This window comes from Prinia subflava, chromosome 6 (genome assembly GCF_021018805.1).
Source record: "Prinia subflava isolate CZ2003 ecotype Zambia chromosome 6, Cam_Psub_1.2, whole genome shotgun sequence".
In the NCBI taxonomy this organism is placed as follows: domain Eukaryota; kingdom Metazoa; phylum Chordata; class Aves; order Passeriformes; family Cisticolidae; genus Prinia; species Prinia subflava.
Window position 1 is genome coordinate 29133553 of NC_086252.1, and position 24405 is coordinate 29157957.

The following is a 24405-nucleotide window of genomic DNA, read 5'->3' on the forward strand; positions in this document are numbered from 1 at the left end:
GAGCACTGAAGCTAATCCACGCTGGCATGAGGCTGGGTAATTACTCAGTGCAGGTGCACACGTTTGCTGTGCCTGCAGCGGCTTTGATGCTGCTCCAGCCCAGGCTGTGGCGGGGAGGGACGGCAGCTGTGGGTGCCTTGTACCTGGCCCTCATTCAGACATCCAGGGCAGAGACCCTGCCAGCACTGCGCTCTGCTGAACGCCTGCACCTCGTGGGTTCTGGTTCTGGAAGTGCTTTGGATTCAGAAAGCTGTGACTAATGCTCTGGTATTCCACTATAAGGATTAACAAAAATATTAGAGTGTTTGAAAGGTTATGTTGTGGCTGTAGGGTTTTTTTAACTATACATAGGTATATGTGTGCCACTGTCTTTAGCATGAAGGCAATATTTAGTCATTAAGCAGAGGACTAGGATCTTTCCAAGCCTTAATCTGGAAGAACGTGCCTAGTTTGCCTCTCAGATCTCCAAAACAGACTAAGATGTCACTGCACTGCAGATGTCAACTCTGATTATTATTTTCAAAACCAGTTCCTTTGAATGATCTTGAGATAGTTGAAGATTGATGGCTGTGATGGCTCAAAATGCTAAATATGTTTTTGGTGAACTGCAAATAAAGGAGTGGAGCAGAGTGGAACAGAAATATCCTACCCAGCAGATTCTTCCAATGAACTTTTCAAGCTTTTCCCCCAATTTTCAGACATATCCTAACCACAGCTTGCTTACATCCCCAGATCTTTGGTGTCATTTCACCAGAGTGGATGTTTCTGTTGGGGTATTGCAGAATGTCTGCCTTAAAGAAGAAGAAAACCAAGCCCTGACGAGTGAGATACAGATGAATTATGGTAATATCTGCTGTTTATCAGTATGCTTGCTGCAAGAGATGAGCCACTGTTCCTCCTACACTCATTAACCTGTCTCTACATAGAAAGTGTCTCTCAAAAGATACCTTGATAATTTTATGAGTGGGGTATAGGTTTTTTAAGGTCTAGAAGTATTTCTGGTACATCTTGGCTATTCTTAAATCAGATTATTGCTCAGATTTATCCCCCCAGTGGTGCTGATTTTGCACCTTCATGGGCCACCTCAGAAGTGGTGAGGGTTTCACAGACAGAGCAGCCTTTCTGACCAGCTCCCCTTTCCAGAGGGGTGGGAAGCATGGAAGAGGAACAGATGTTTCCACATCTCCAGACATTCCAATTCCCAATGTTTTCATATACATTTTAAAAAGTCAGTTGCAATTTTACCCCTTAAAGGAGAGGCTTCCTAGCAGCTGTCTTTGCACACGTGAGTTGGAAACCGTGCTCACTTCAGTTGGAACACTGCATTCATTACTTCCTAAACATCCAAGGGGCTGGGCTTCCAAACAACCAAAAATGACTCCAAAACCCACCCCCAGAATAAACTGCAGCAAAGCCCTCAGCCTGTACGTTTTCCTGCCAGAGTTTGATTTTTGACTGGAGCTGTCTGACGTGTTTGCATGTTGCACATATTGCTTTTATCCTGGTGTGGGTTCATTAGGAACAGAAACGTGTCTCTCATGTGAGCTGGAGATGGGGAATTAGGGGCAGCCCAGTCACTTCAAAGGGAAATGTTTTCACCACAGCTATGGTGCTCAAGAAACATTTTAATTTCTTTACCAGAGTCTTACAGTGTAATCTGATTTGGGCAGCTTTCTGTATCTCAACCTCCCTGCTTTTAAATAGAAGTTCTAATAATAATTAATTTCACATATTCTTTCCCTAGTTGTACTAGACTTCCAGGATTTTTTTCTCTGTGCATATCCCTCATCTTCTAAACCAGAATCCAGTTTGCAGTCTTTTAGCCTCATAACAATAGAAATAATTATGTTGACTGCAGAGAAAAATGGCCATAATTAATTAAGAGAATGAGCTAGGGTCTGAGACTCAGATCAGACTCATATTCATCAGCAGAGGCATTCAAGTGATAAATGAATTGCAATAAAACTTGTAATTAAAGCTATTACAGTTTTTCTAGTACAAAAGACTTTTTTTCTCTGAGAACATTTCAAATAATTTGCTGTATTTCTAAAGAACTGAGCCTATGAATTAAGTAGTTATTCATGGAACTATGGCTATAAGGTAATCTCATTAAGGCAAATGTAATGATAGCTTGAAAACAATTAATCAAAGAGGTCTAAACCCAAATCCTTAGCAGCAAAAAAAAAAAAAAAAAAAAAAAAGCTTTCATTATAGTTTAAAACAGCACAAGTACGAGCAGATTGGCTGTTGTTAGCACACCTCTACCTGAGGCTTTTCCTGGACAATGGCTATTGGAAAGCCCCTTTCCTCTGCACACATAATCTTTGTCCAAGGTATCAGCTTTTATTTTATCAGGATTAATTTGGCTTCAATAAATCTGAATAGCAAATGTTAGCATTTTAATGCATGTAACATCATCTGCTTTTAATGTGGCTATGCATGTGAGCAGTGTAGAGAGAGGGCAATGAGGAAGGGACAGTGGGATTGTGGAATTGTGTAGTGTAGCAAAGGATGTCAAGGGCTTGACTGGCAGTACTGAGCTATGGAGTATCAACTGAACCTCTCAGGAAATTTATTTACAACTGAGCAAACTGGAGCTGATGTCTACTAGTCCCCAAAATGACCTTTACACTTTGACGAGAAATTATCCCATCTCCCACTATCCCAAATATGCCTTGGGTTGGACACCCAAGGGCATTATATCTGCACTGCTGTTTTAATTAGAGTTGATGTTTCCAAAGAAACAACATACCTTGTGCCTGCTAGAGCTAACTGGAATCCTTTGTAGGTCCAGGCATGCTTAAACTGAAAACAGAGGCATTCTAGCAACTGATTTTTGGAAATAAAAGTGGAGAGGGGAAGTGCAGAAGTGATAGAATGTAAATTGTGAGGACACCTAACTGGTGTGGTCTTCAGGTGTTCCAGTGACCCAAGCGTCCTAGAAGTGGAAAGCTGGACAGTGTCAGCAGCCTGGTGTCTGCTGCTGTTGATTGTGCAGAAGGTTTTTTCCTCTGTTATCTACAAAGAGATTTTCTCCCTGTTTCCTTTGATTCTCTCCATCTCTCTCCTTTCTCTCTCTCCCGTCTGTTTTAGTCCCAGTCTTTCACTGCCATTCATTGTCACTGCAATAAGTTGGGCCCAAGCCTCTTCCTTAGAAATGAGGGAAGCAATGCTATTCCTAGATGTGTCTGTCTAATAAGATGGGCACCACTATTTTCCCTTGCACCTTCAGAGCACTCACTTATGCTTAAATGACTCCAGATGGTCAGAACTAACCAGGAGAGCTACAAAGCTCCACAAGTCATATAACAAAGCAAGTTTTTGCTGTATGTATGTCTCACAAAACTCACACACTGTGCTCCGAGCTCCTCAGGAGCACTGCAGAACCAGTGTAATGATGCCAGCAGCAGGACCAGCACTAGAGCTCAGTGGTGAAAGGGAAAGGGCAGGATAGCTCCAGCTGAATTTCCATGGAAATATTTCCTGAGAGATCAGGGCTATCACAGTCACTGCTTCCACCTTCTACAGATATCTAGGGTTGCTTTTAAGCTTTCACTGAAACACAGAAATCATTTGCAGGGAAAATAAATAGGACAAAAGCATGATTTCTTCCAAATGTGTTTGGTACATTCAAGGATCAGGTAGGAGATTGCTGACAGAATTCCAGTGCCACGCAAACAATCACATGGGAAAAGTGCTTATGAAAAATCTTGCTGAAAACTGCAGTTTAACAAGAAGTTTAACAGCAATTCTTGCTCAGCCTAATTAGAAAATGGGAAAATGGGAACACATTGGGACCAAAGAATATTGCAATTTATATGAGAATATAGCAATTTGTTATCAATTATGGATGCAGTAGGAAGACCAGAATTAGCAGGCTTAGCTAACACATCCTGTCAGCTATCAGCTTCTCTGTTAAATAGTGAATATGCTGGCAAATACAGGTCCTGATCCTAAAACTGAGATGCTGAGTTCCTTCACAGGCTCAGAGCTGAGATACTTAGACTGATTACAGGTACACAGACTTTTACAAGCATTTTTTGGGAACTTGGCTTGGAGGGTCCCTGGAAGTTAGAGCTATGATTTATAATGGACTACCCACAAACATTCAGATTCCATTATGGTAAGAGTCTGTTTCCTCCAGTGGATAACCAAGGAAGAATCTCATCCTGCTACGGGTTGCACTGGAAGGAAGATGGGAGCAGACTCGTATACACTGTGGTATTTGCAAGGAGAGAAGTATGGCAGGAAGGAAAGGGAGAGGCTTTAATATATAAGCATAAAGCCACAAAGATCAGACCAAGAAATGCAAAACTGCTCCAGAGGAAAAAAGCCCAGTCTGTCGGTGTTATTCAGTGTAATCACACACAGAAAGAACACATTAATTGTAACCTTGATTTGATCATCAATACTCACAAGACGTGGATGGGAACAACAAGACTAGTTAATGTCCCCTCAAACTGCCAGAATGGCTTCTTTAAACCCCTGCAAACCCACAAGCATTAAATCCCTGGTGACTTGGCATTCTACACCGCCAGGCTGTCTGAGCACAGGCTGAGAATGATCAATTACAAGCCTTGTGACTCGAGTAATGAATCTTGTCGCAAGCCTGTAAAGTAAACTTCAAAAGGAGAACGGTTCTTTTCCTGATTTTTGGATCCCTGAACGATTTTTCAACAAAACCCAGGCACTCTAAGATGACTTTCATTTGCAGTTCTCCCAGGTCTCGGTACAAGGGAAACCAGACTTGGGGTGCATTTTGTATGTTCCTGTTTAAAAGGTAAAAAAGCTGCTGCTCAGTTACTTCAGCAGAGGGGATCCAGCTAAGGAGCCAAATGGGGGAAAATTTCTAGGCTTTTAGAAGTTGTTTGTGGAATTTAGGAGCAAAATGTTTCTAATTGTGGCTTCTGTGGGATGAAATGACTGATGAAACAGTGTGTTTGGAAGATGTGGCCAAATCCAAAGCGACCACTTTCTGCAGCACGGCTGGATGACAACAGCTTTTGTTGTAGCCGAATAAAACAGTGGTTTAGAAATGCCCAGAGCTGTTTACAAAGGAAGAAAATCAACTTCAGATAACTTTTAGAAATGGCCTCTTTTATACTGTCATGGGCATGAAATGTAGATATCACCCAAGATCATGCCTGAAGACCCTTAAGCAAGAAGGGGCTGAGTCCTGCACAGGACTACGCCCTGTCACTTTTGGAACCTTTGGGGGAAGTTTCCAAGAAGGCCATCAGAACAGATTCAGCTAACATCTCAGCAATTTAAAATATTAATGGTGACCATGTGTTGTAACTGCAGTTAATTAAGCGTTGATAAAAGAATCTGAGCATAAACAATTACACACTCCCTGGAATATTTCCTAAGCAGCACCAACAATAGCAGCTCTGCTGTGCACACACTGCACAGGAACGAGCGGAGTCTGAGTCCTCTCCTGGGCTTGTGGTGATAATTCCTGCTCGTGTTCCAGAGCCAGCTGCTGGCACAGAGCTCTGCTGCAGTGACTGCGCTCTGAGCCTGGCTCTTGAGCGGGGATTTCCCAGGGGGTGCTCTTAACCCTTCTGTAAGGGCTGGGTTGTGATGGCACAGTGGAGTAAAGGCAGTGAGGGGGTGTTTGGTGAGTGTTCACCAGCACAGGGGGTGTGACTGCACAGTCTGCACACACACTGCTCACTGTTCTCAGGTGACACTGTGACTGCAGGTGTCACTGCCACTGCAGAGGAAAGGTTCTTGGTGACACTCAGAGGCTCCCTAACACAGCAGTGAGTGCAGGCCCCTGCTCAGGAATGCTTTGGGAAGAAGCAGGAAGCTGGAACAGGCAGATGCCTATATTTGCTCACTATATGTTACCCTGAGCAAGTCAGATTGATGATGGATAGTGTTTTTAAAATAAAAATAGTGAGTGCTTTTGGAAAAACTCACTTCAAAGTCTGATCTGAGCCTGTTGTTCCTCAGTCAATGACTGCTATTAAAGTAGTCAAACTCGCGCTTCAGTGCTTACAGGGTGGCTGCACTGCTCTCTCACACAGGGGGTTGTGGTTTGAAAGATGGACAAGGTGTCAGCATTCCCATGTGCTTGGTGTTACAGAGGGAAGGTGAAAATCAGTAGTCCTTGAATGTTCTTGCCCAGAGGCCTGTGTGGGACATAAAAATGCCACGCTGAAAGTTCTTTGAGTGGAAATGAAACTTTGGTTGGAGGCAACACTTGTGCTGGAGAGAGCTCAGTGTCCTGTTGAACTGCTGCATCTCTGCAGGCTGGGAGAGAAGGGGGATAAAGGATCAGGGGATACATGGGAACATCTTCCCAGTGGTGCCTGCCTGAAGCCTTGGGGAGCAGAGCAGAGTACTTGGCCATGGCTTGCTTGTGTTTCATGGACAGGCAGTGCTGGAGCAAGGGTGATACTGGGATGATCTTTCTGCAGAGATTAACTATGGAGGGGAACTGGCATTCCCCAGGGAATAAAGAGAACCAGAAACTGATGTTAAAGCTATTTCTATTCAAGGTTATGCCAAGAAAAATATTTTACACTTAGCTTAATATCATAATTGCAAGTCCAAAACCATCACTGCTAGCTTCTAAATACAGAATAGAATCTGGGAGGAGGCAGTAAGAAAATATATGTTTTGGCTTTATGATTGCAGTGGAGAAATAGCCAGAATTCATCATGGGCTTGGACAAAACCAGGAGTCTTAAAAGAAATAATACTGCTAAGTGGTGTTCAGACATTCAAATGCCTAAAGAGTCTATAAACCACATAATGTTAGCTGTAACACAGATGGCCACTACACTTTGAGCCATTTAAGCTGCTTTTTGCCGTCAGTGAAGCACCGATTTTAAACTGTCTTTGGAACAGTGTAAAAACTTCAGTAATGGATATTCCCATGAACACAAAAAGGAGATTTGCACCATGTGCCCGTGCCTGTGAACTTTCAATACTGCTGGTGTCAGTTCACGACTGGGGATTGCTGCATGCCTGTGCATGGTGACTCCAGCCTTGTGTGGGGCCAGTGCACCTGGAGAACCTTTGGATAACATTGTCTCCATTCTGTGCCCCGATAAACAGAAGTGTCTGTGAAAGCACTGGGCTTTTGGTTCAGCTTGTTTGGTCTTCAGAGAGTGAAGCCATTCACTGATGATGCATTTAGGTATGACCACAGGATCCGTGTACGTCTGAGGTTCATGGCTGACACATCTTGCTCACATACGATTCCATCCCTGAAAAAGATCCCCGTGTAACTGTGGCATTTCCACCAAGCCCTGAGAGGGAAAGCAGTGTGGACTGCTTAGAGAGGCACCTTTCCCTTACCTCACTGAAGCAAAGGCAAAAAGCTAGAGTGAATACACTTCCCAAGACTGTTAAAACAGAAACAATCCATTTTCACAGATTAAGAGAAATCTGGAGACTAAAGAAACTATTTTCTTCTCTACCAAAAAGATTTCTCAGAAAAAAAACCAACTCAGCCTATGCTTGTGCTGAAGAGAGACCTGATCAACTGCAGTACAAATGAAAGGCTGAGGCAAAGTTGTTCTCTTCAGGCTCCTGTCTAGTTACAGCTCAAATTGCAAAAACAGTCAGGAAAGTGACAGTGACTCGATTTCACCTTAAAGCAGAGCTTAAAGTGAGCTCAGCAATAAAACCTCATCTCCTGCTTGATCCTCTGTACCTAAGGCTCTGCAGGCAAAAGCCCTGACTCATGTAACTGAGCACTCCAGAACATCCCTACAGCTGGCTGGAGAACAGACTGTAGGACTTTGTTGTGCAAGGAAATGACAGAAGAAATTCCAGGAATTTTCAGGAAGACAGATCCTATCTCTAACACTATTTGCATTAATTTTGAAGAACCACTTGAGATGGCCTGCTTGAGCTTAATTGGAAATGGGTAATTAATGTGGGTAGTCTGATCTAGCTAGGATGGTTTAGAGCTAAATCTGTGTTTGAATTTCATTATCTGCCATACCCACTTTAATATCCCATATCTGACTTGACATTTTCATCTTTTCTGGTAAATTCTGGTGGTACAGCAGGTGTGCAGGCCTGTCCTGGCTGACCAAACTAGAATATTCATCTACACTACTTGGGCACCACTGACATGACTAAACCTATGACTTTCTTCTTCTCTTTTTTTTTTTTTTGCCTTAGACTGTGTGTCTGATCTAACAAAGGAAATGTTTCTTTCCCTTCTAAGGAAAAAAAACACCCTAGATAAGAATGCCTGCATTAAGTCAGAAACTTAAGAAAGGTACTTGAAGTAACAGCAGCAATCTCTGCTTTGTTTGGGAGGGTTTTGTTACATATTTTGTGAAATATTGAGGTCTAAAACCTCCCTTCCATAGGTAAGTGAATGATGTTGCCACTTGACCTCAGTTGATGTCCCAGGTAACTTATGAGCACGCACAGATGCAATTCTGGCTCTACTTCAGCAAAGAAGGCAGCTATTGTTCCTTGTGAAGTTTTTGATGGAGTTGGACACAGCAGTAGGACAGTAATCCTTTGTGTTTGCTGGGAGCCATCGCCATTCCCCAGTTCTTGGAATGGGACACTGGATTACAGGCACTCACTGCTCAAGAAATATATTAATAATGGATTAAACTCAGGTACTCTGCAGTATTGCCCAGTCTTTTCTATGCTCCACAAGAGAAAGGGTTCATAAAGAGCTTGATGATGTTTTAAGAGTTCCTTTTCTTCCCACATCACTGAAAGCGCAGATGTCAATCTCACAGAATATGATTTGTTAAAATGAAACTCTTGTAACTTCTGTGTTTACAAGAAAAACCTAAATGAGGCTCCATAACATCACAGAATGGTTAGGGCTGGTGGAAAACACCCTCTAGTTCCAACCCCTGCCCTAGGCAGGGACATGATTCCCTACAGCAGCTTGTTCAAAGTCTCAAAGAGCCTGTTCAGCCTGGCCTCAGACACTTCCAGGGATGGGGGAAACCACCTCCAGTGCCTCACCAGCCTCATCCTGAAGATTTTTTTTTGTATTATCTAATCATGATCACTGATGTTGCAGTTTGAGCTGCTCGAGTTAATCCATACAGAAGAGGTGTGTCACAGCTTTTACTGAACGCACAACAGTGCACATTTATAATGCCCATATATGGGAAATCTTATATTTCATTAATTTGCCAAAGCTTTGATTGCCATATTGGAGTACAAAACAAAGGACCATGTTAAAAAAAGCCTCCTCCTCCCTGTCTCTTCTTTTAAGTCTCTCCTCCTTGGAAGTGAGCAGACATTTCAAACCCGCTCCTGTGTCATTATGCCCAAGAGTGTTTTCCAGCAGTCATCTCCTGCCTTTATAGAACTGACTGTGTGAAGGCAAACAGGAAACAAGTAAGATGGTGAAACACCTTCCCCCACTGAAGTAAAAGTGAATGTAAATGCTTCCCATCTTTTTTCAGGTTTCTTGTGAGTTCTAGAGATTAAAATTTATTGTAGCTTGTCTTTAAACCACACCATACTAATTGTTTAAATCTTGCTTAGCCTCTACATTGAAATGCTTGTAAATACTTAATTAAAACCTGTTCACTTTCATACCATCAACCTTATTTTGAATCTGAGCACAATGAGTGTGGAGAATACTGAGAAATCCAGGCCAAGCCTTAAAAGCATTCTAAATGACTGAAGTCACTATTTAGTCTAACTTTCCTTTTTCAAAGCAGGAGTGCCAGTTGGCATCTTCTGTAGTGTGTGTTCTTTTCATACCTTTGTATGACTCAGTTACAAGTAACTAAAATAATCACAGAGCTGCTCCCCAGCACAATGCATGGACAGTGTCCTAACTTTAAAATGTGTCCACACAAGCAGATAACCATGGGGGACTTTTCTCCTACATGGAAACAAGAAAAGAGTGCTGGGAAGGACAAGAGTGTTTTCTAGGAAAGAAATAATAGGCAATTCTGCAGAAAAAGCAGCCTTAAACTCAGGACTTTATACTGCTGTTCCTTTTCCACAGTTACTTTCCCTAAAAACAGCTCTGAAGCATTGCTGAGGGTGTAAGAGGCATGGAATGGTAGCAGTGGTACCTTCCTCTACCTGTAGCTCAACACACGATGCATCTTCTTGAGACTGAGATATGGAAAAGCCTGTCAGGGAGAACAGACTGGAATCATTCCCTGCTCCACTCAAATTCCTGTGAGAGCCAATTCGGGTGATTCAGTCCAGACTCTCTGTACTGATGTCCAAGAGATGTTTTACACCTCAACAACTGCAGAATTTCCATGCCGTCCTCAGGCTGTATATTCTGGTGCTTTCCTAACTGTACTGGTTTGCCAGCTTTCAGCTGAAGCCTCATTTGTCTCCTTGATGTCAGCTCTGCTGCTTCTGTTCCTCTGCATCTTTGTGTTCTGTGTTTATCCACTGGCAGTACACTCCCTTTTCTTTAGATAAAAAAATGTTTTTACGAACATTTGTAAAAAGCATGCCCTGTCACAGAACTGTAGAAAGCAATGCACTTTGATGATCCTTTTCTTGCCCTTGTCTGGACTCTCCACTTCATCAACTTCTTTCTTCAAGTACGATGCTCCAAAGAGAAAATAGTTTTATCAGCGGTGAGTGAAAAGGGATTGCTTCATACATTTCAAAGGATATATCATACAGTAAAAATCCCATATTGACGGCTGCCTTTATTTTTGGAATAGCATGATCCTGACTGAGCAACTGCAACTCTCAGCATTCCTGCAGAACTGCTCTGTAACCACCTCCAGCCTGGCCTCTACCTCTGGAACCTCTTGCTCATGTACAGCACCTTGCAATGGCTCTTTGGGGAAGGAAAAAAACCAGGTAAACAAGTACATTTAATTTTGCAAGTAAAGAGTATAAAACTAAGCCATAATTTAAAAAGGCATTTCTGTTTTATATAAAAAGCCAGTTATTTCAAGAGGTACACATGAAGGGGAACAGCACCACCACCTAATGAGGAACAAATTCTATCCATAATTGAGACAGCTAGGAACAAGTTGTTACATACAAATGTACGTATCAGTACCACACTTAATATACTTCAGAAAAACTTAATTTATCCAAATAGCTGCAGCCCATTTTGTCTTCTCACACTCATTGTTTCCTAATGTTACTTTGCAGAGTCCTTTGTAGCCTGGCTATGTTGGCATCCAAGGCTGCTAAGCTATTTTTGAAGTCCTCTTCATCTTGAGAAGTAAATGTTGAGAAAGAAGATGCACTCCAGTCAGACCTCCCTGAGAAATCCTCAAATGAAATGCAACTAAAATCAGCTGTTTCACTGCCTGTTTTCTGAGAAAGCCCTGTTGGAAATGGCATGGATGCACGAGGGTGTGTACCAGGCTGAGCCTGGTCTGGTTTATCCATCAAGTCTTTTGCAGCCTCACCTGCAATGCCTCTTGCTCTCACTTGGACTTTGTCTCCTTCTGGCTTTGCTTTACCCCCTGTGACTTCAAGTGTGTTTTCCACAGTCTTTTTCACACTGTACCCAGCATTTAATTTATCCAGTAGAGTTGGATCCTCACGTCCATAGTGCTGCACAGAGCCTGGGGGCTCACGGTGGTAATCCAGCCTGCGACAAGCCCCTCTGCCCTGGGGTAGCACACCGCTTCTTCCAGAGACTGCTGGCTGCTTGTTACAGGCATTGCTGCTCAGGGGAATATAAATTGTCTCATCCAATTTGCTCTGGTCATCTAGCAAAGTTCCAGAATCACTCCCTGTTTCTGCATCTTGCTTTGGTGGAGCTGGTGGTCCTCTGGGAGCTGCTGTTCGTTCTTCTGTGACTGCACTGTTAATTTTACTTCCTTCAGCAGCAAACTTTTCATAGGACAGATTTTGCATTTCTACGTCTCCAATTTTATTTGAGAATTGAAGATCTGTATCTATCAAAATATGATCCATTTCTAACGTTTTAAGGTAAGTCATCACTGAAGTACTCCCAGGAAACAGCTCGGGTTGCATCTGCTTTTCATGGTCTTCCAAAAGCGACTTTGAGAGAGTTTTTTCAGGTTTGGGTCTAACATTGTCCCCTGTGAGATCAGACAGAAGCTTGGCCATGCTGCCCTGCAAGGTTCTGTTAGGGTAAAATCAACCAGACAGATTCAAAATCAGTCACTAAAAAAAAAATACTTAAAAAATTTTCTACAGAAACAAAAAATTATGTTTATCAGGCTGTGGCAAAGTTGCAATGCACTTTCTAGATATTGTTACAAAATGCAGTACAAATGTGAACCAATTCCAAATATTTTTAATTCTTCTTCAGCTCACTGTCGCTGAAAAGTAACACAAATAGCATAACCAAATGAACTCCTCCAGATTACTCCTGGTGTACCTGCTTTGAGCAGCACAAGATGAAATAAATTGATGCCAAGAAAGTGTCACAAGCAGACAGAGGCAGTTACCAAAATCACTAAGACACTAAGGAATGTTTTCTGAATTAGTCTTCCCATTGCACCTAAATTAAAAAAAATAATAAAAGAAATAATTCTTCTAACTTACTGCTCTGTTTATCAAGAGATGAAGGTTTAGATGTTTATGCTCTGGCACACAAACACACACGTGTGATATGACATTCTACCACCACCTGGTGGTCAGCACAGCAGCCACAGAAGTGTCTGAACTACTGAACAATTTGAAATGTCTATTCAAAATATTCTGCTGTTCCAATCAGCTCCAACTACAAACAAAACAACAGTTTTGTTTTCCCTGCACAACATTTCCAAAGCAATTGTATACACCACTATGCAGCTGCAAGAAGCTATTTGCATCTCCCACCCTGCCACTACTTTCAGCATAAAAGAGCAAGATAAAATAAATTCACAGCAATAGTTCTTACTGGCAGATGTGCTATTAGGAGTTAAGACTTCACATAGGTTATGGCAGATAGTATTTTACCACAGAACTCATGTCAAGGAATATGACAACTCTGTTTTAAAACAAAATTACAGCAGCATTGTAACAAAACAAACTGCAAAGAGAAGGTTTTGCTTATGTGACCTCCTGCCACAAGATACTCCAACTACAATAATCCACAGGATGAAAAAAACCCTTAAAACCCCAAGGAATAAGAAAGAAGAGATTTTTAAAAAGAAAAATAATGTCAGGATGCAAAAAAAAAAGCTTAGCCAACAGTACCTGGTTAATTCCCTCAGTCTCTTAACTTCTGCATCACGCTGACGTAATGTTATCCCCAAAATTTTATTTTCTTTCTCTGACGCTTCCAGCTTAAACTGAAGGCTCTTCACAGTTCCTAATGCCTCTTCCACTTCTGAAATGCCAACAATAACTTACATAATTATTTCTTTTAACTTTTAAAACACTAAACAAAGAATAACCAAATTGAAAACACGCACCAATCTTGAGCTTGGTGGAATGAATGTCATAATGCTGTTTGTTTTCTAGCAGTTCTTCTTCTTTATCTTGAATACTTTTTGCAAGATGTTTATTTTCCTCTTTCTGACTTTCTATTATTTTCAGTAGTTCTTCATTTTTAGCCTGCAGTGAATCAAGGCCTTTCTGTGATTCTTTCAATTGGCTCTGGAGCATCATATTCAAGGACTGCAAAGAAACCACTACCAAAAGTAAAACATAAAATGTTTAAGTGTTTTGTGTTGTAGCTTGAATTTCTAAACCAAATGAAGTTTTAAAATAATCTTGGTAATATAAATTGTGGTTACAGATAGAAGTTTGGGGTTTTTTTCAGCAAGGTAAAGCTCAAGCTTTCTTCTTAATTATTTAATCAGTCATCATTTTAAGAGGTACATAAGGACAAATAACCTGTTTGGCAGCTGAAGAGCCAAATCCTACTATGTGGAGTCTAAAAAGGCCCCACTGTCCATGCAAATGCAGTTGCAGCATTAGACCCACTTAGTTCAGCTATACCAAAGGCCACAATACACACAAATGCATAAAACTACATATATATAATAATAATATCTATTGTAATAGAGCTTTATCAAATATGCCCCCATCAAGCAACATTACTGGTACTTTACATTCATAGTTGCAGCTCTGTCCAGATGTCATCTCACTGCTTCCTTGTTCCCTAAGCTGCTGGTTTAATATTCTCAGTCTCCTAAATGTGAATTGTGAAAAAGCAAGAAATATTAGAATACACTCAAAAGGACTGCATTTAAATTCCTTTGGTGACAAGTTGCTTTTGAGAATTAAGTGTCAGGAAGTATTTCAGAAATATAAAGAAGTCTTAATAACACACTTTTATTATATTCTGGTACTTCTTTAACACAAAAGATCCTTTCCAAGTATCTGGTAAATATCAGGTATATAACCCTCTTTTGAAGTAAATGCTAGTTATGTGAGAACCCCTGAAATGAGAGACACTTTTGCATTTGAGAATAAACCACAGAAGGAATACGAGCAGGCTAACCATCTTGGCAGTGCCGTTTTCAGAGGGATGCATTGCCCACCCACTCAAAGGCCCCATCAGGAGGTACCTGACAGCACTACAACAGCAGAGTGTTAATTATGGCTTTTGAAGGTCTGTGGCCAGCCAGGCCAGCAGAGATGTTTAAAGGAGCTGCAGTGGGCACAGGCCCAGAGGCGATGCCCACCTGCGCAGCCGGGCGTTCTCGCTGCGCAGGGGCTGCAGGGCCAGGGCCACTCCAGCCTGGGCACGGGCACTGCCCACCACGGCCGGGAGCAGCGACACCGAGCGCTCGAGTTCACCCATCAGCCGCAGCACCGCTGAGTCGCCTGCAGGAAGGGAGGGGAAAAGACTCCATTAACCCATAAATCTGTAACATAACTAATGTTACACACGTGATTAAGCAATCTGCAAAGTGATTTAATAGTGATTTAATAGTATCTGGGTTTTTTTCCCCCTCAAGGAAACTTCATCTTTAACTATATTTATTTAAAATTGTTAAGCTTGAGTTAACACTATGTTAACACATAGTTAAACTATGCTTTAGATCCTCAATCAAACACAACCCACCATCTTTCCAACCAACCTTGGTGGGGCTGCAACTGCAATCTGTCCACACCAGGACCCTTCTTGGGGGAAAGCTCTGTATTTGGAATTACAACAACCTTTATCTTGCTGTCATGGTAATATTAAAATATTACAAATATAAATTAATACTTATCCAGAGTGAATATCAAAGGTTTTACAATTGTGAAAAACCACAGTAAGATGTCACATATCATCTGACACATACAACTTCCAGAAACTGAAGTGCTCACTCCCTTACTCGAGCTCCTGTGTTATTTGTATGTAATAACTCTACTACAATGAAAATGTCCTCACCTTGATCTGTTACCAGTGCTCTGAGCTCAGCCATAAGATACTTTACAGTCCTAATTTTATGGGCTGTTTCTTCCAGACTTTCTTCTCTAGATTTCAGAATTTTCTTCCCGTAACTCGTCTTACAGCTTGTATCTCTCACTGGAGACACGTCGAGTCCATTCAGTTCATCCTCTTCGCTGAGCGTGTCCTCAGTGTCCTCCTCTCCAGGATCACTCTCCTCTGTGTCCCAGGAGCCATCCTGCTGTGCTGGGCAGCAATGCTGGCCCCTCTGTTCAGCCCCATTCAGCATCCCACGGGACTGCAGCAGGGCCTGTATGCACCGCACCAGCTCCGCCTCTCCCATCTGCTGCTCCTGGCCCGGGGCTGTCTCCGTGGCAGGAGGTGCTGGCACCAGTGCAGGCACTGCAGGGGTGGATGCTGCCAGTGCTGCACAAGGGGTCACAGCAGGAAGGGCAGCAGCTCCAGGCTGCGTTAGTGCAGCAGGAGCAGCAGAAACCACTGGGCAAACCACAGGTGCTCCCACCTCTGGCACACGTTCATTGGCGCTGTCTACAGGAACACCCTGCACAAAAGATATTCTAATTAAATAAAAAATTAACATGATTTTTAAATCTTTAGGAGAAAAACCCCAAACAGCACCACCCTTATCTGATTCAATGTAGATCTCTTCATTCTTTGCTAATTATAAGAACAACTACAAATTAATAATGGAATAATTTTCCTGTATAATATGGAGCACTTAAAATGTAAATCTGATTTAGATTACCTTTATCTTAAATGTTATTGGCAACATTAAAGCACAGTTCTTTTATGTTGTTCTGTAATAAAAAAACCTCAGCAGTTTCTTGAATCTCAGCAGAACAGGGAAGAAAAGAAACATAAAAGTCAATACTGTTACCTTTTAGTATTTTAAGTAGATGGAATTTTTAAAAGTCAAGGTTATCACCAGCTATACAAGGACTGCCTGCAGCTGGAAGTGTACAATCTTACAGATTCAAGCCCTTTGCCACACTTTCTGAGGTGGCAGCTGGAATTCTCCATCACCTCTATTCTGTACCCTGAAATACACGAGCATTTTAACAAGTGGCTCTCAGATGATGCAGCATGTCTGAAGAAATAACTGGCAGGGAAATCAATGGCAGGGAAAGCTCCATGATACACGAGTTCTTCTATCAGAAGTTGGTTAATGATCCTAGTGTGCATTACTGAGAATGCAATTAACAGTAATCAATAATTTCCTGCACTTTCCATGTTTGCTGTCCATTACAGAATTCCCCAGGCAGAAGCAAGCAGCCAGTTGAAATGCCTCTAATTTCATTTTTTGGTGTCTATATAAAATGTGTTTTGAATAGCAGTGCTTTCTCTGTGCATCACTACAGTTTGAAACACACATTTTTTTAAAAGGAAAATTATTAAGAAAACTGACAAGGAAATATATAAATAAATAGGCAGTGCTAATTCAATGTTTATTGATAGTGAGAACCAAACTTTTACTTACTGACTGAGTGGATAAGGAATTAGCTGAGTGCTGCAGGGACAGTGCTGATGTGGAGGTAGGTAATTGACAATTCAAAGCTGCAACATTTTGGCACCCTAAAAGAAAACAACACTCAGATCAGGGCAATGTGGGCAGTTAAATAGTCAACTCCACATTAACAGGTCCACTAACCCTGGTTTGAGGTAGGACAAGCAGCTACAGCAGGAATTTCATTATTCTTCTGTGGGGGTTGGCAGGTTATCAGAGACATCTGAGTTTGCACATGCTCATACAGCTTCTGATAAGCCCCAGGAGAGTGTTCACTGCAAGGCACAGGAATTGATTGAACCATCTGATTTTGTGCTGCACTGCAAAGTTCCTTCTCAGTGGAAGGTGTGGTAGATGAGGCAACTTTTCTATTTGATATGGGCACTGTAGAAAAAGAAAGAACAAAAAGCTCCAGCTGAATTGCCTGTCCTCTTCATCTACACAAACCTACTGTACCATCTGGAAGGCTCCCTTGAAAACAGAAACAAAGATCCTATGCCTCAGGATTCCAGTCAGATTTTGATTCACCAGTAAATGAATCCATCGATTTTTTATTTCCAGATAGAGCCACCTAAACCAGCTGGGCAGACAGCTGTCCTTGAAGGAAGCACAGAGACTAATCCTACAAAAGGTCAGTTCTAAAAGAAAATTTTAAAACCTCTGCTTAGGTATAATTAAAACACCGTAATTTTACAGTGCTGGGAAGATAATCAGCTACATGCTCACTTCCTACAATTCCCAGAGGGAATTCTGCTACACACCTGTCTACAGGCCCCACTCACCTACTGGGTTAGAGATTGCACAGAAGAAACAGGGTGCAGAGAGGCAGAAACGATAATAAATGAAATATTTCCCCTGGGAACAACTCAGCTGACAGCACTCAACCCTTCTATTCCGTGCTTTGGCCACTAAACCATCTGAGGTCTTGTGATTTCTAGCCACACTTCCCTGTTTCCACAAATCCTTTGTCGAAGAGAAAAGCCTAGCTGGACACTGAACTTCAGACCAGTTTCCAGCTGTGGATCCTACACTGAGACCAAGCACTGCAATATTTCCCTGTCCAAGAGAAACAGGGAAAGGGCATTATCATTGTCCTCCACACTCCCTACCAGATAAACCTGATGATGGTGACACTTGTAAACACACTCAGCTTTCTTCCTAGTACCTGAAGTTCAAACACCTGTGAATTTCAGGAATTTTTAGTAAACATTTAAGGTTTCTAAAAGGGAACAATGCATCCTTTTGTGGATCTAACCTAGGATCAACCTGTAACAAACAGCAACAATTTATTTGAAGCCTTGTTGAACCTAAGTTAAGGAGTCTTTCAAGGCTGCTTGAACAAAAAATAAATCAAGCCTAAGAACACTCACTTACCAATTTCTTTTTGGACAGGGGCAGGAGTAATGATTCTTTTTAATCCTTTCTTCTTGGAAGTATTTCCTTTGGTTAGCAAAGGCTTGGAGGTAAATTTAAAGGTAGTTGTTTTCCCAGGTTGTCTATGGACAGTCTCCCTATCTGGTAAAAGTTGAAAGAAAGAGTGGGTCATCAACAAAACAAATCAAGAGAGTATTACAAAACCTAAAAATGTAACTTGTGTTTTCCATAGGTACAACCTGTAGCTTCCTTTTCTAAGATATTCTTCAGTAAAGCTGCACAATGATCAAGTCCATTCTGAACAGTGTCAACCTGCACAAAGAGCACTGCAGTCAGAAAATGAGCACCACTTTTTTGTCAGTAAAACAAGATGTGTTCTAGAGGTGAGTGTACCCCAATCTGCCACCTGACAAAGAACAACCCATAACCAAAAACATTTATCATTTCCCATGTACTACTTTGCAACTAAATGAAAGTTTGCAAACACACAGATTATGCAAAAAACCTAAATTGTGCTGTTGCATCCCTGTCCATTTGGTGGATTTCACATTAATCACATGTATGTTTTTTATTCTTATCTCTATGTACAGTTAAACAATACAGCCTACTCGTATTTTGGAGACAACTGGCTCAGGACCAGTAAAACCAGTACTGCAGCACTGCCTCTGTGCTACTCTTTCTTTCCAGCACAAAAACATAAAGAGGGCAGCTGCTCTTCTGTGAGGGCCAGCCCTTGTCCATAAGCAGCTTATTTGTGTTTGCAGAATGTATCCTGTGCCTTGAGGAGATCTGTCAGAGCCAAACTCACTGCACACAAAGCCCATTTGCTCCTATCTGCAAGATGCAGTACAGACACTCTTGCTTGCCTTGCCTTGCAGGAATAATTTCAGGTTCAGAGGCAAATTAATTAGGATCTAGATTAATCTGGTTTCCTTCTGTTACTCAAGGTATTCCAGTTTCCCTTCTCTTTAGATAACAGGGATGACTGTGTTAAAGAGCCATTTAATTACCTGATTGTCACATTCAGTGGAACAGAGTTCTACATCAGAATGACATCCTTTCCTTAAGCCAAACCTGAAAAAGTGATATTCACTGTTCAAACCACCTCCTTAATGGGACACAAAGTTAAAAAAAAAACAAAACCAACTTACTTTCATTTAAAAAAAGGAAGTAAAAGAAAATTAATTTCATCATGAAACAAAATAAGTCTTTCTGAAAACTTTGCACGGCTGCAACAAACATGTTAAGCAGATAATAACAATTTATGTTAAAGAAGAATTCAGTCTTCACTCAACAGCCTTAGATACAGCTAGTAATAATATAAATTCACTCTTTCATAAATTAAACATTAAGAGTGAAATCTGTATTTTTATTTGCCAAATTTCTATTCAGTTTGTGCCTGTCTGTTCATAGGCTGCTTAGAACATTTCAGTTCAAAATGTTTTATATATACACACAAGGATTTTTTGTTCAATTGTTAGTATGACAAGTATAAGACTCCCAAATGCTCACATATACACTCAATTTAAAACAGTGTAAGTGAATAAGGTCTTACTGTTTTCTTCCATTTGTTAGCTTAGCTGCTCCTGACAGCCTTCCAGAAGACAGAGCCTGTTGATTACAGAAATACACATTGATTTTCACACAGTATTTTCATAACACTTGAAGATTACTATTGCCCACCCATTCCAAGAACTTTCCCCACGGTGGATCAGTTCAAGGGAAGTTACAGCTCTCGAGCCAAGGGGGCAACTGCTGCCAGTAGGGCCGGAGACTTGTGGGTTTCATTTCAAAAACATGCCTTGACAGCAGGATGCTTTGTGGATTTCCACAGCATTCTACAGACACAGTCACTCATTTAAGGACTCTCCAAGAGCTGGAGTACAAACGTGTTTCAAACCATGCTTGATAAATACAGACCTGAACTGTGGGGACTTTAAAGAATCATCTATGGCCAGAGCACACAGCACAGATCCATAAACACAGCCACAGCACCACAGCATGGGTGAAGCTGGAAGGGACCGCAGGGGCTCAGGCAGGGCCATCCCAGAGCACAAGGCACAGGTCTGCATCCTGACCTGTTCCTGGACATCTCCACTGAGGGACACTCCACACCCTCTCTGCACAACTGGTTCTTCCTCATGTCCAGGTGGAACTCCCCGTGCATCGGGTTCCGCCCATTGCCTCGTGTCCGAGCAGAGCCCGGCTCCATCCTCCGACACCCGCCTTTAGCTATTCACACACAGTGGTAAGGTCCGCTCTCAGTCACCTCCTCTCGAGGCTGAACCCCCACAGCCCCTCCAGCCTTTTCTCGTCAGGGACATGCTCCAGCCCCCACTGATCCTCGCTGCCTTCCGCTGGAGCCGCTCTAGAAGCTCCACGTCTCTCGGGCAGAGAGACAGGCCCAGAACCGCACACAGCGCCTCAGGACCACCGTCAGGTGCCTGCGCAGCAGGCCGGGCGCGGCCTCGGAAGGCCCCACCTCGCGCAGGAGTCGTTACCCGGATGGCAGGAGGGGATCCCCCGACGCCCCCTCACCCCCTCCGAGCGCACCCGGGATCAGACGAGGCGCCCCCAGCGCGGACCGAGCCCCCAGCGAGGACCGAGCCCCGCCCGTTCCCCCGGCCCTCACGCACCTTGCGGGACCGCGCAGCCCGCGGCGCGGCCATGGCCCCTTCCCGGCCCCGCCCCCGCCAGCACCGCCCCCGCCAGCGTCGGCCAATCACCACCCGGTCCGTCCGCGAGGAGGCGGGGCTAAGGCAGGGGGCGGAGCTACTGGCCCCGCCTCTCAGCGCGCCGGCGGCCTCCGGCGCGGGAAGGGAAAGGAGATGAGCGAGGCAGCGCGGCCGGGGATTGGCGGAGAGCGGGCGCGGAGGAGCCAATGGGAGGCGAGAGGAGGAAGGGCGGGGCTAAGGCGGGCCGTGAGGGCGGTGCGTGCCCCGCCCGCCGCTCCCTGAGGGAACGCCCCTGCGGAGCCGGGAATTCTCGTGCGGATGCGAATAGGGGCTCCCTACACTCGTAAAATAAGTGGCAAACCAAGCCCTGCAGGTGAGTGGTCACAGAATCAATCAGGTTGGAAAAGATTTCCCTGCTCGTCGAGTCCAGTCTGTGACTGAACACCTCCATGACAGCCAGACCGTTGCACTCAGTGCCGCCTCCAGTCTTTCTTAAACACTTCCAGCGTCCGCTGCTTTACCACATCCCTGGGCAGCGCATTCCAATGTTTAATCACCGTTTCAGTGAAGAAATTCCTGCTGGTGTCCAGCCTGGATCTCCCCTGGCGCAGCTCGAGGCGGTGCTCTTGTCCTGCCTGGCGCTGCGGGGCTGCCTGTGCTGCCGCAGGGACACCGGGGTGAGGCAGGCTGACATGGGACAGGGCAGATTTTCAATGTCCAGTTTCAGTCCCTGCTGGATGGCGGTGTGCAGGCTCAGTCCATCGCTTCTTGGGTCTGCACGCTGGCTCCGAGCTTCTTAAACCTTCTGTGCCTTCCCAGAGAACGCCGTGTGCGCGGGGCATCGAGGCTGCTGCCTCAGGCTCCACACACACACACACAGAGAATCACTGGCACATCAGTCTTCTGCATTTCCTCACTCTTATTAGCTGAATAAATAGAGCTTGTGAACACACAATTACATTTACTCAGGCTGAAAATGTGGTTGCACTACTATGTTATTAAGACTACTATAGTAGAAGCGTATATAAATATTCAACATCTTTGCTTTGTATTGTTATTACCATGTTAACATTTATGCTGAAACTATGACAAACTCGAATTAAAAATATATTGTGAAGATATTTATCATCTTGTCAAGAAAAACCCCAAACAAAACAGTAGCTCAGAAGGGTTTTCTGGCAGGAATTTGGGGACTGCTTCAATTCTTCTCTTTGGAAAACTAAAAAGTATAAGATTACTGTAATAGAACAGCTGAAGGAAGGAATATAAACTAGAAAGATAAAAAAGCTCAAAAAGGGTTGTGGCAACTACCAAATTAGAGGCAGAACCATTGGTATACTTTCTTCTTAAGGTAACTTCTGGAAGTTTATGGATTAGTTCTCATGCAACTGATAGATGTGTGTGCAGTATTTAAATAAGGAAGAATTATTCCAAGGTGTTTAGCAACAGGTAACATAAAGAATCCAATCTCCTCCTCAATCCCATCCTTTGGTTTGAAGACACACAGATCAGCCAGCACTTCATTTTTATTCATGTGAGGGAAAATGAGTACAGAAAGCTATCAGGTCCCATTCTTGCCAACTGAACCATTTTGAAACTACAGATGAAGCAGCAAGATTGCCTTATAAATAATTTTTAAAAATGCAACCACACGGATTAAAAAGTGCATAAATAATTAAAAATTCTCGTGATCACAGAGCTCCAAGTATTCTTTAGAGGCAAGAACAAGCTGTTATGGCACTCATGGTATAACTGCAGGGGTTTGCAGCAGTGTGTGCTGAGCAGAGTCAGATGGACACCTTTTCTAACTTACACTGGCTGTCTTTATTGAAACAGTCTGGGGAATCACTAAATATATCTGGACCTGGCTGGTTATTGTGGTAAAACAGTGATTGAAAAGAAAAAAAAGGATTCTTTGCCTTACATACAGAAATGCTTCTGTCTGTGAGCTTCTTTAATACATAATATTATATAGTTACTCCTATGTATCCTCAAGATATCTTTCAGAGTGAAAATTTAATTCTATTTAGTGAAATAATTTTTATTTTTTCCTCCTGTTTGACAAATAACATTCCTCAAACAATTCCAGGACATAGTTTTGGATGTGGCTGAGGCCTTTGTGAAAGAAACCTGACAGTCTTCCAGGTTTCTCCCCTATTTGGTGTAGAAAGAATGCTAATGCCAATCAGAAAAGAAGAAAAAAGCTGGGAAATGTGAGATTAAAAAAAGCATAATATATGTGGAAAAAAAAAAGACTCAAATCATTAGCCAAGGAAGAGCTGCCTGAATGATGAATAATTAAAACATACATGTGGTTATATTTGCTGTCTTGATGCTTGAGGTGCTGTCCATATTGCATGAAGCATCACTGAAAATAACAAAAAGCTTGTTCTTACCCTAAATTATTTACAGAGTGAGTTGAAACACCAGGGTCTTACAGAAAACTGTGTACAAGACTGATGTGCTTAATAATGATGAAGAAATAAATACACACAGAGCACAAGCTTTTGAGGAGCAGAGAACTTTGAGGGAACAATTCTCAAATAAAACAATGTGCTTTTGTTGCAGGAAGGAGAGAAAGCAAAGAAAATGAAGCTAGTGAAGATGAGAGAAGATATCAATCAATCAATCAATCAATCAATCAATCAATCGAGTTTCATCAGAAAATGGGTCTTTTCCAGTACCTACCTAGGAAAACCAAGGCAAGTTCACATTCAGTGTAAGTTTGAAAATCTCTTGCTACCACTACTAACAAGTTCTAATGATCTAATTAAATATTAACCTAAGCATGATTAAGCACCAGCACAAAGTAATTTTAGACTTTCCTCTGAGCAGGTTATAACCAAAGAGTTGTGTGGACTTAACAAGGGAGCATTTCACAAAATAAGGAGCTTTTAAAAAGCAAGTAGGCCAAGAATATCTGTGATTTTTTTGGAGACTATTTTGGTCTCAAGTGTAGAATTAGGGAATAAAGCTACAACTTGGCTAACAGAAAGCAAATTAACAGATTTTTGTCTATACACCTATCCTTCAATCTACGTAGAGCAAATAGAAAAGAGCAGGTGAAGAGCAATGAACATGTAGCAACCTTTGTTTTCCAGAGTCAGGCTTAAGGGATGTCTTGACCACAGTAAAATATTAGAGAAAGCAGAAATTTAATAGAGAATGTTTCAGCTGGATAGGTAGAGCTATAATGAGGAAGTAAAGACTGATATATTGTGGACATTACAATTCTGGTGCAATTGCAAAGGAAGTTTCCAGACAATCTCCAGCAGATTTTCAATGTCTCAGTCCAATTTCAATCATGCACAGTGAAGGCTACAGCAGGACTTGCTGCATGAGACCTGTGGTCTCCATGGATCACAAAGCCTGTCATCACATTTTTATATTCTGATGTCTTTGGAATTAATATGGCTGTAAACCATTAATTTCTTCTTGATATTATGCAAATATAGAGGGGAAAAAAATCACATGGCTTTGGTCTGTCTGCCTGCATTTAGGGGAAGGATGTTATGTAAAGCACACTAAGTGCTCTTCATCCTGAGACGTTCTCACCAGCACGAGATCAGAAGGGTGTTGGGTTATGACTTTCAGGAGACA

At 42.4% G+C, this 24405-nt stretch overlaps 1 protein-coding gene across 1 annotated transcript; it reads right to left on the bottom strand.

The window, feature by feature from the left end:
- Nucleotides 1-10842: 10842 nt before the first annotated feature.
- Nucleotides 10843-20831, bottom strand: CCDC14 (coiled-coil domain containing 14). Its single transcript, XM_063400873.1, has 13 exons — nt 20767-20831; nt 19686-19741; nt 19141-19204; nt 18370-18442; nt 18131-18271; nt 16901-17140; nt 16730-16824; nt 15232-15793; nt 14537-14678; nt 13961-14040; nt 13319-13537; nt 13101-13233; nt 10843-12039 (listed from the first exon to the last, which is right to left on the bottom strand). Exons 1-13 carry the CDS (start codon nt 20797-20799, stop codon nt 11064-11066), a joined length of 2814 nt encoding a protein of 937 aa, XP_063256943.1. The 5' UTR covers nt 20800-20831; the 3' UTR covers nt 10843-11063.
- Nucleotides 20832-24405: the final 3574 nt, after the last annotated feature.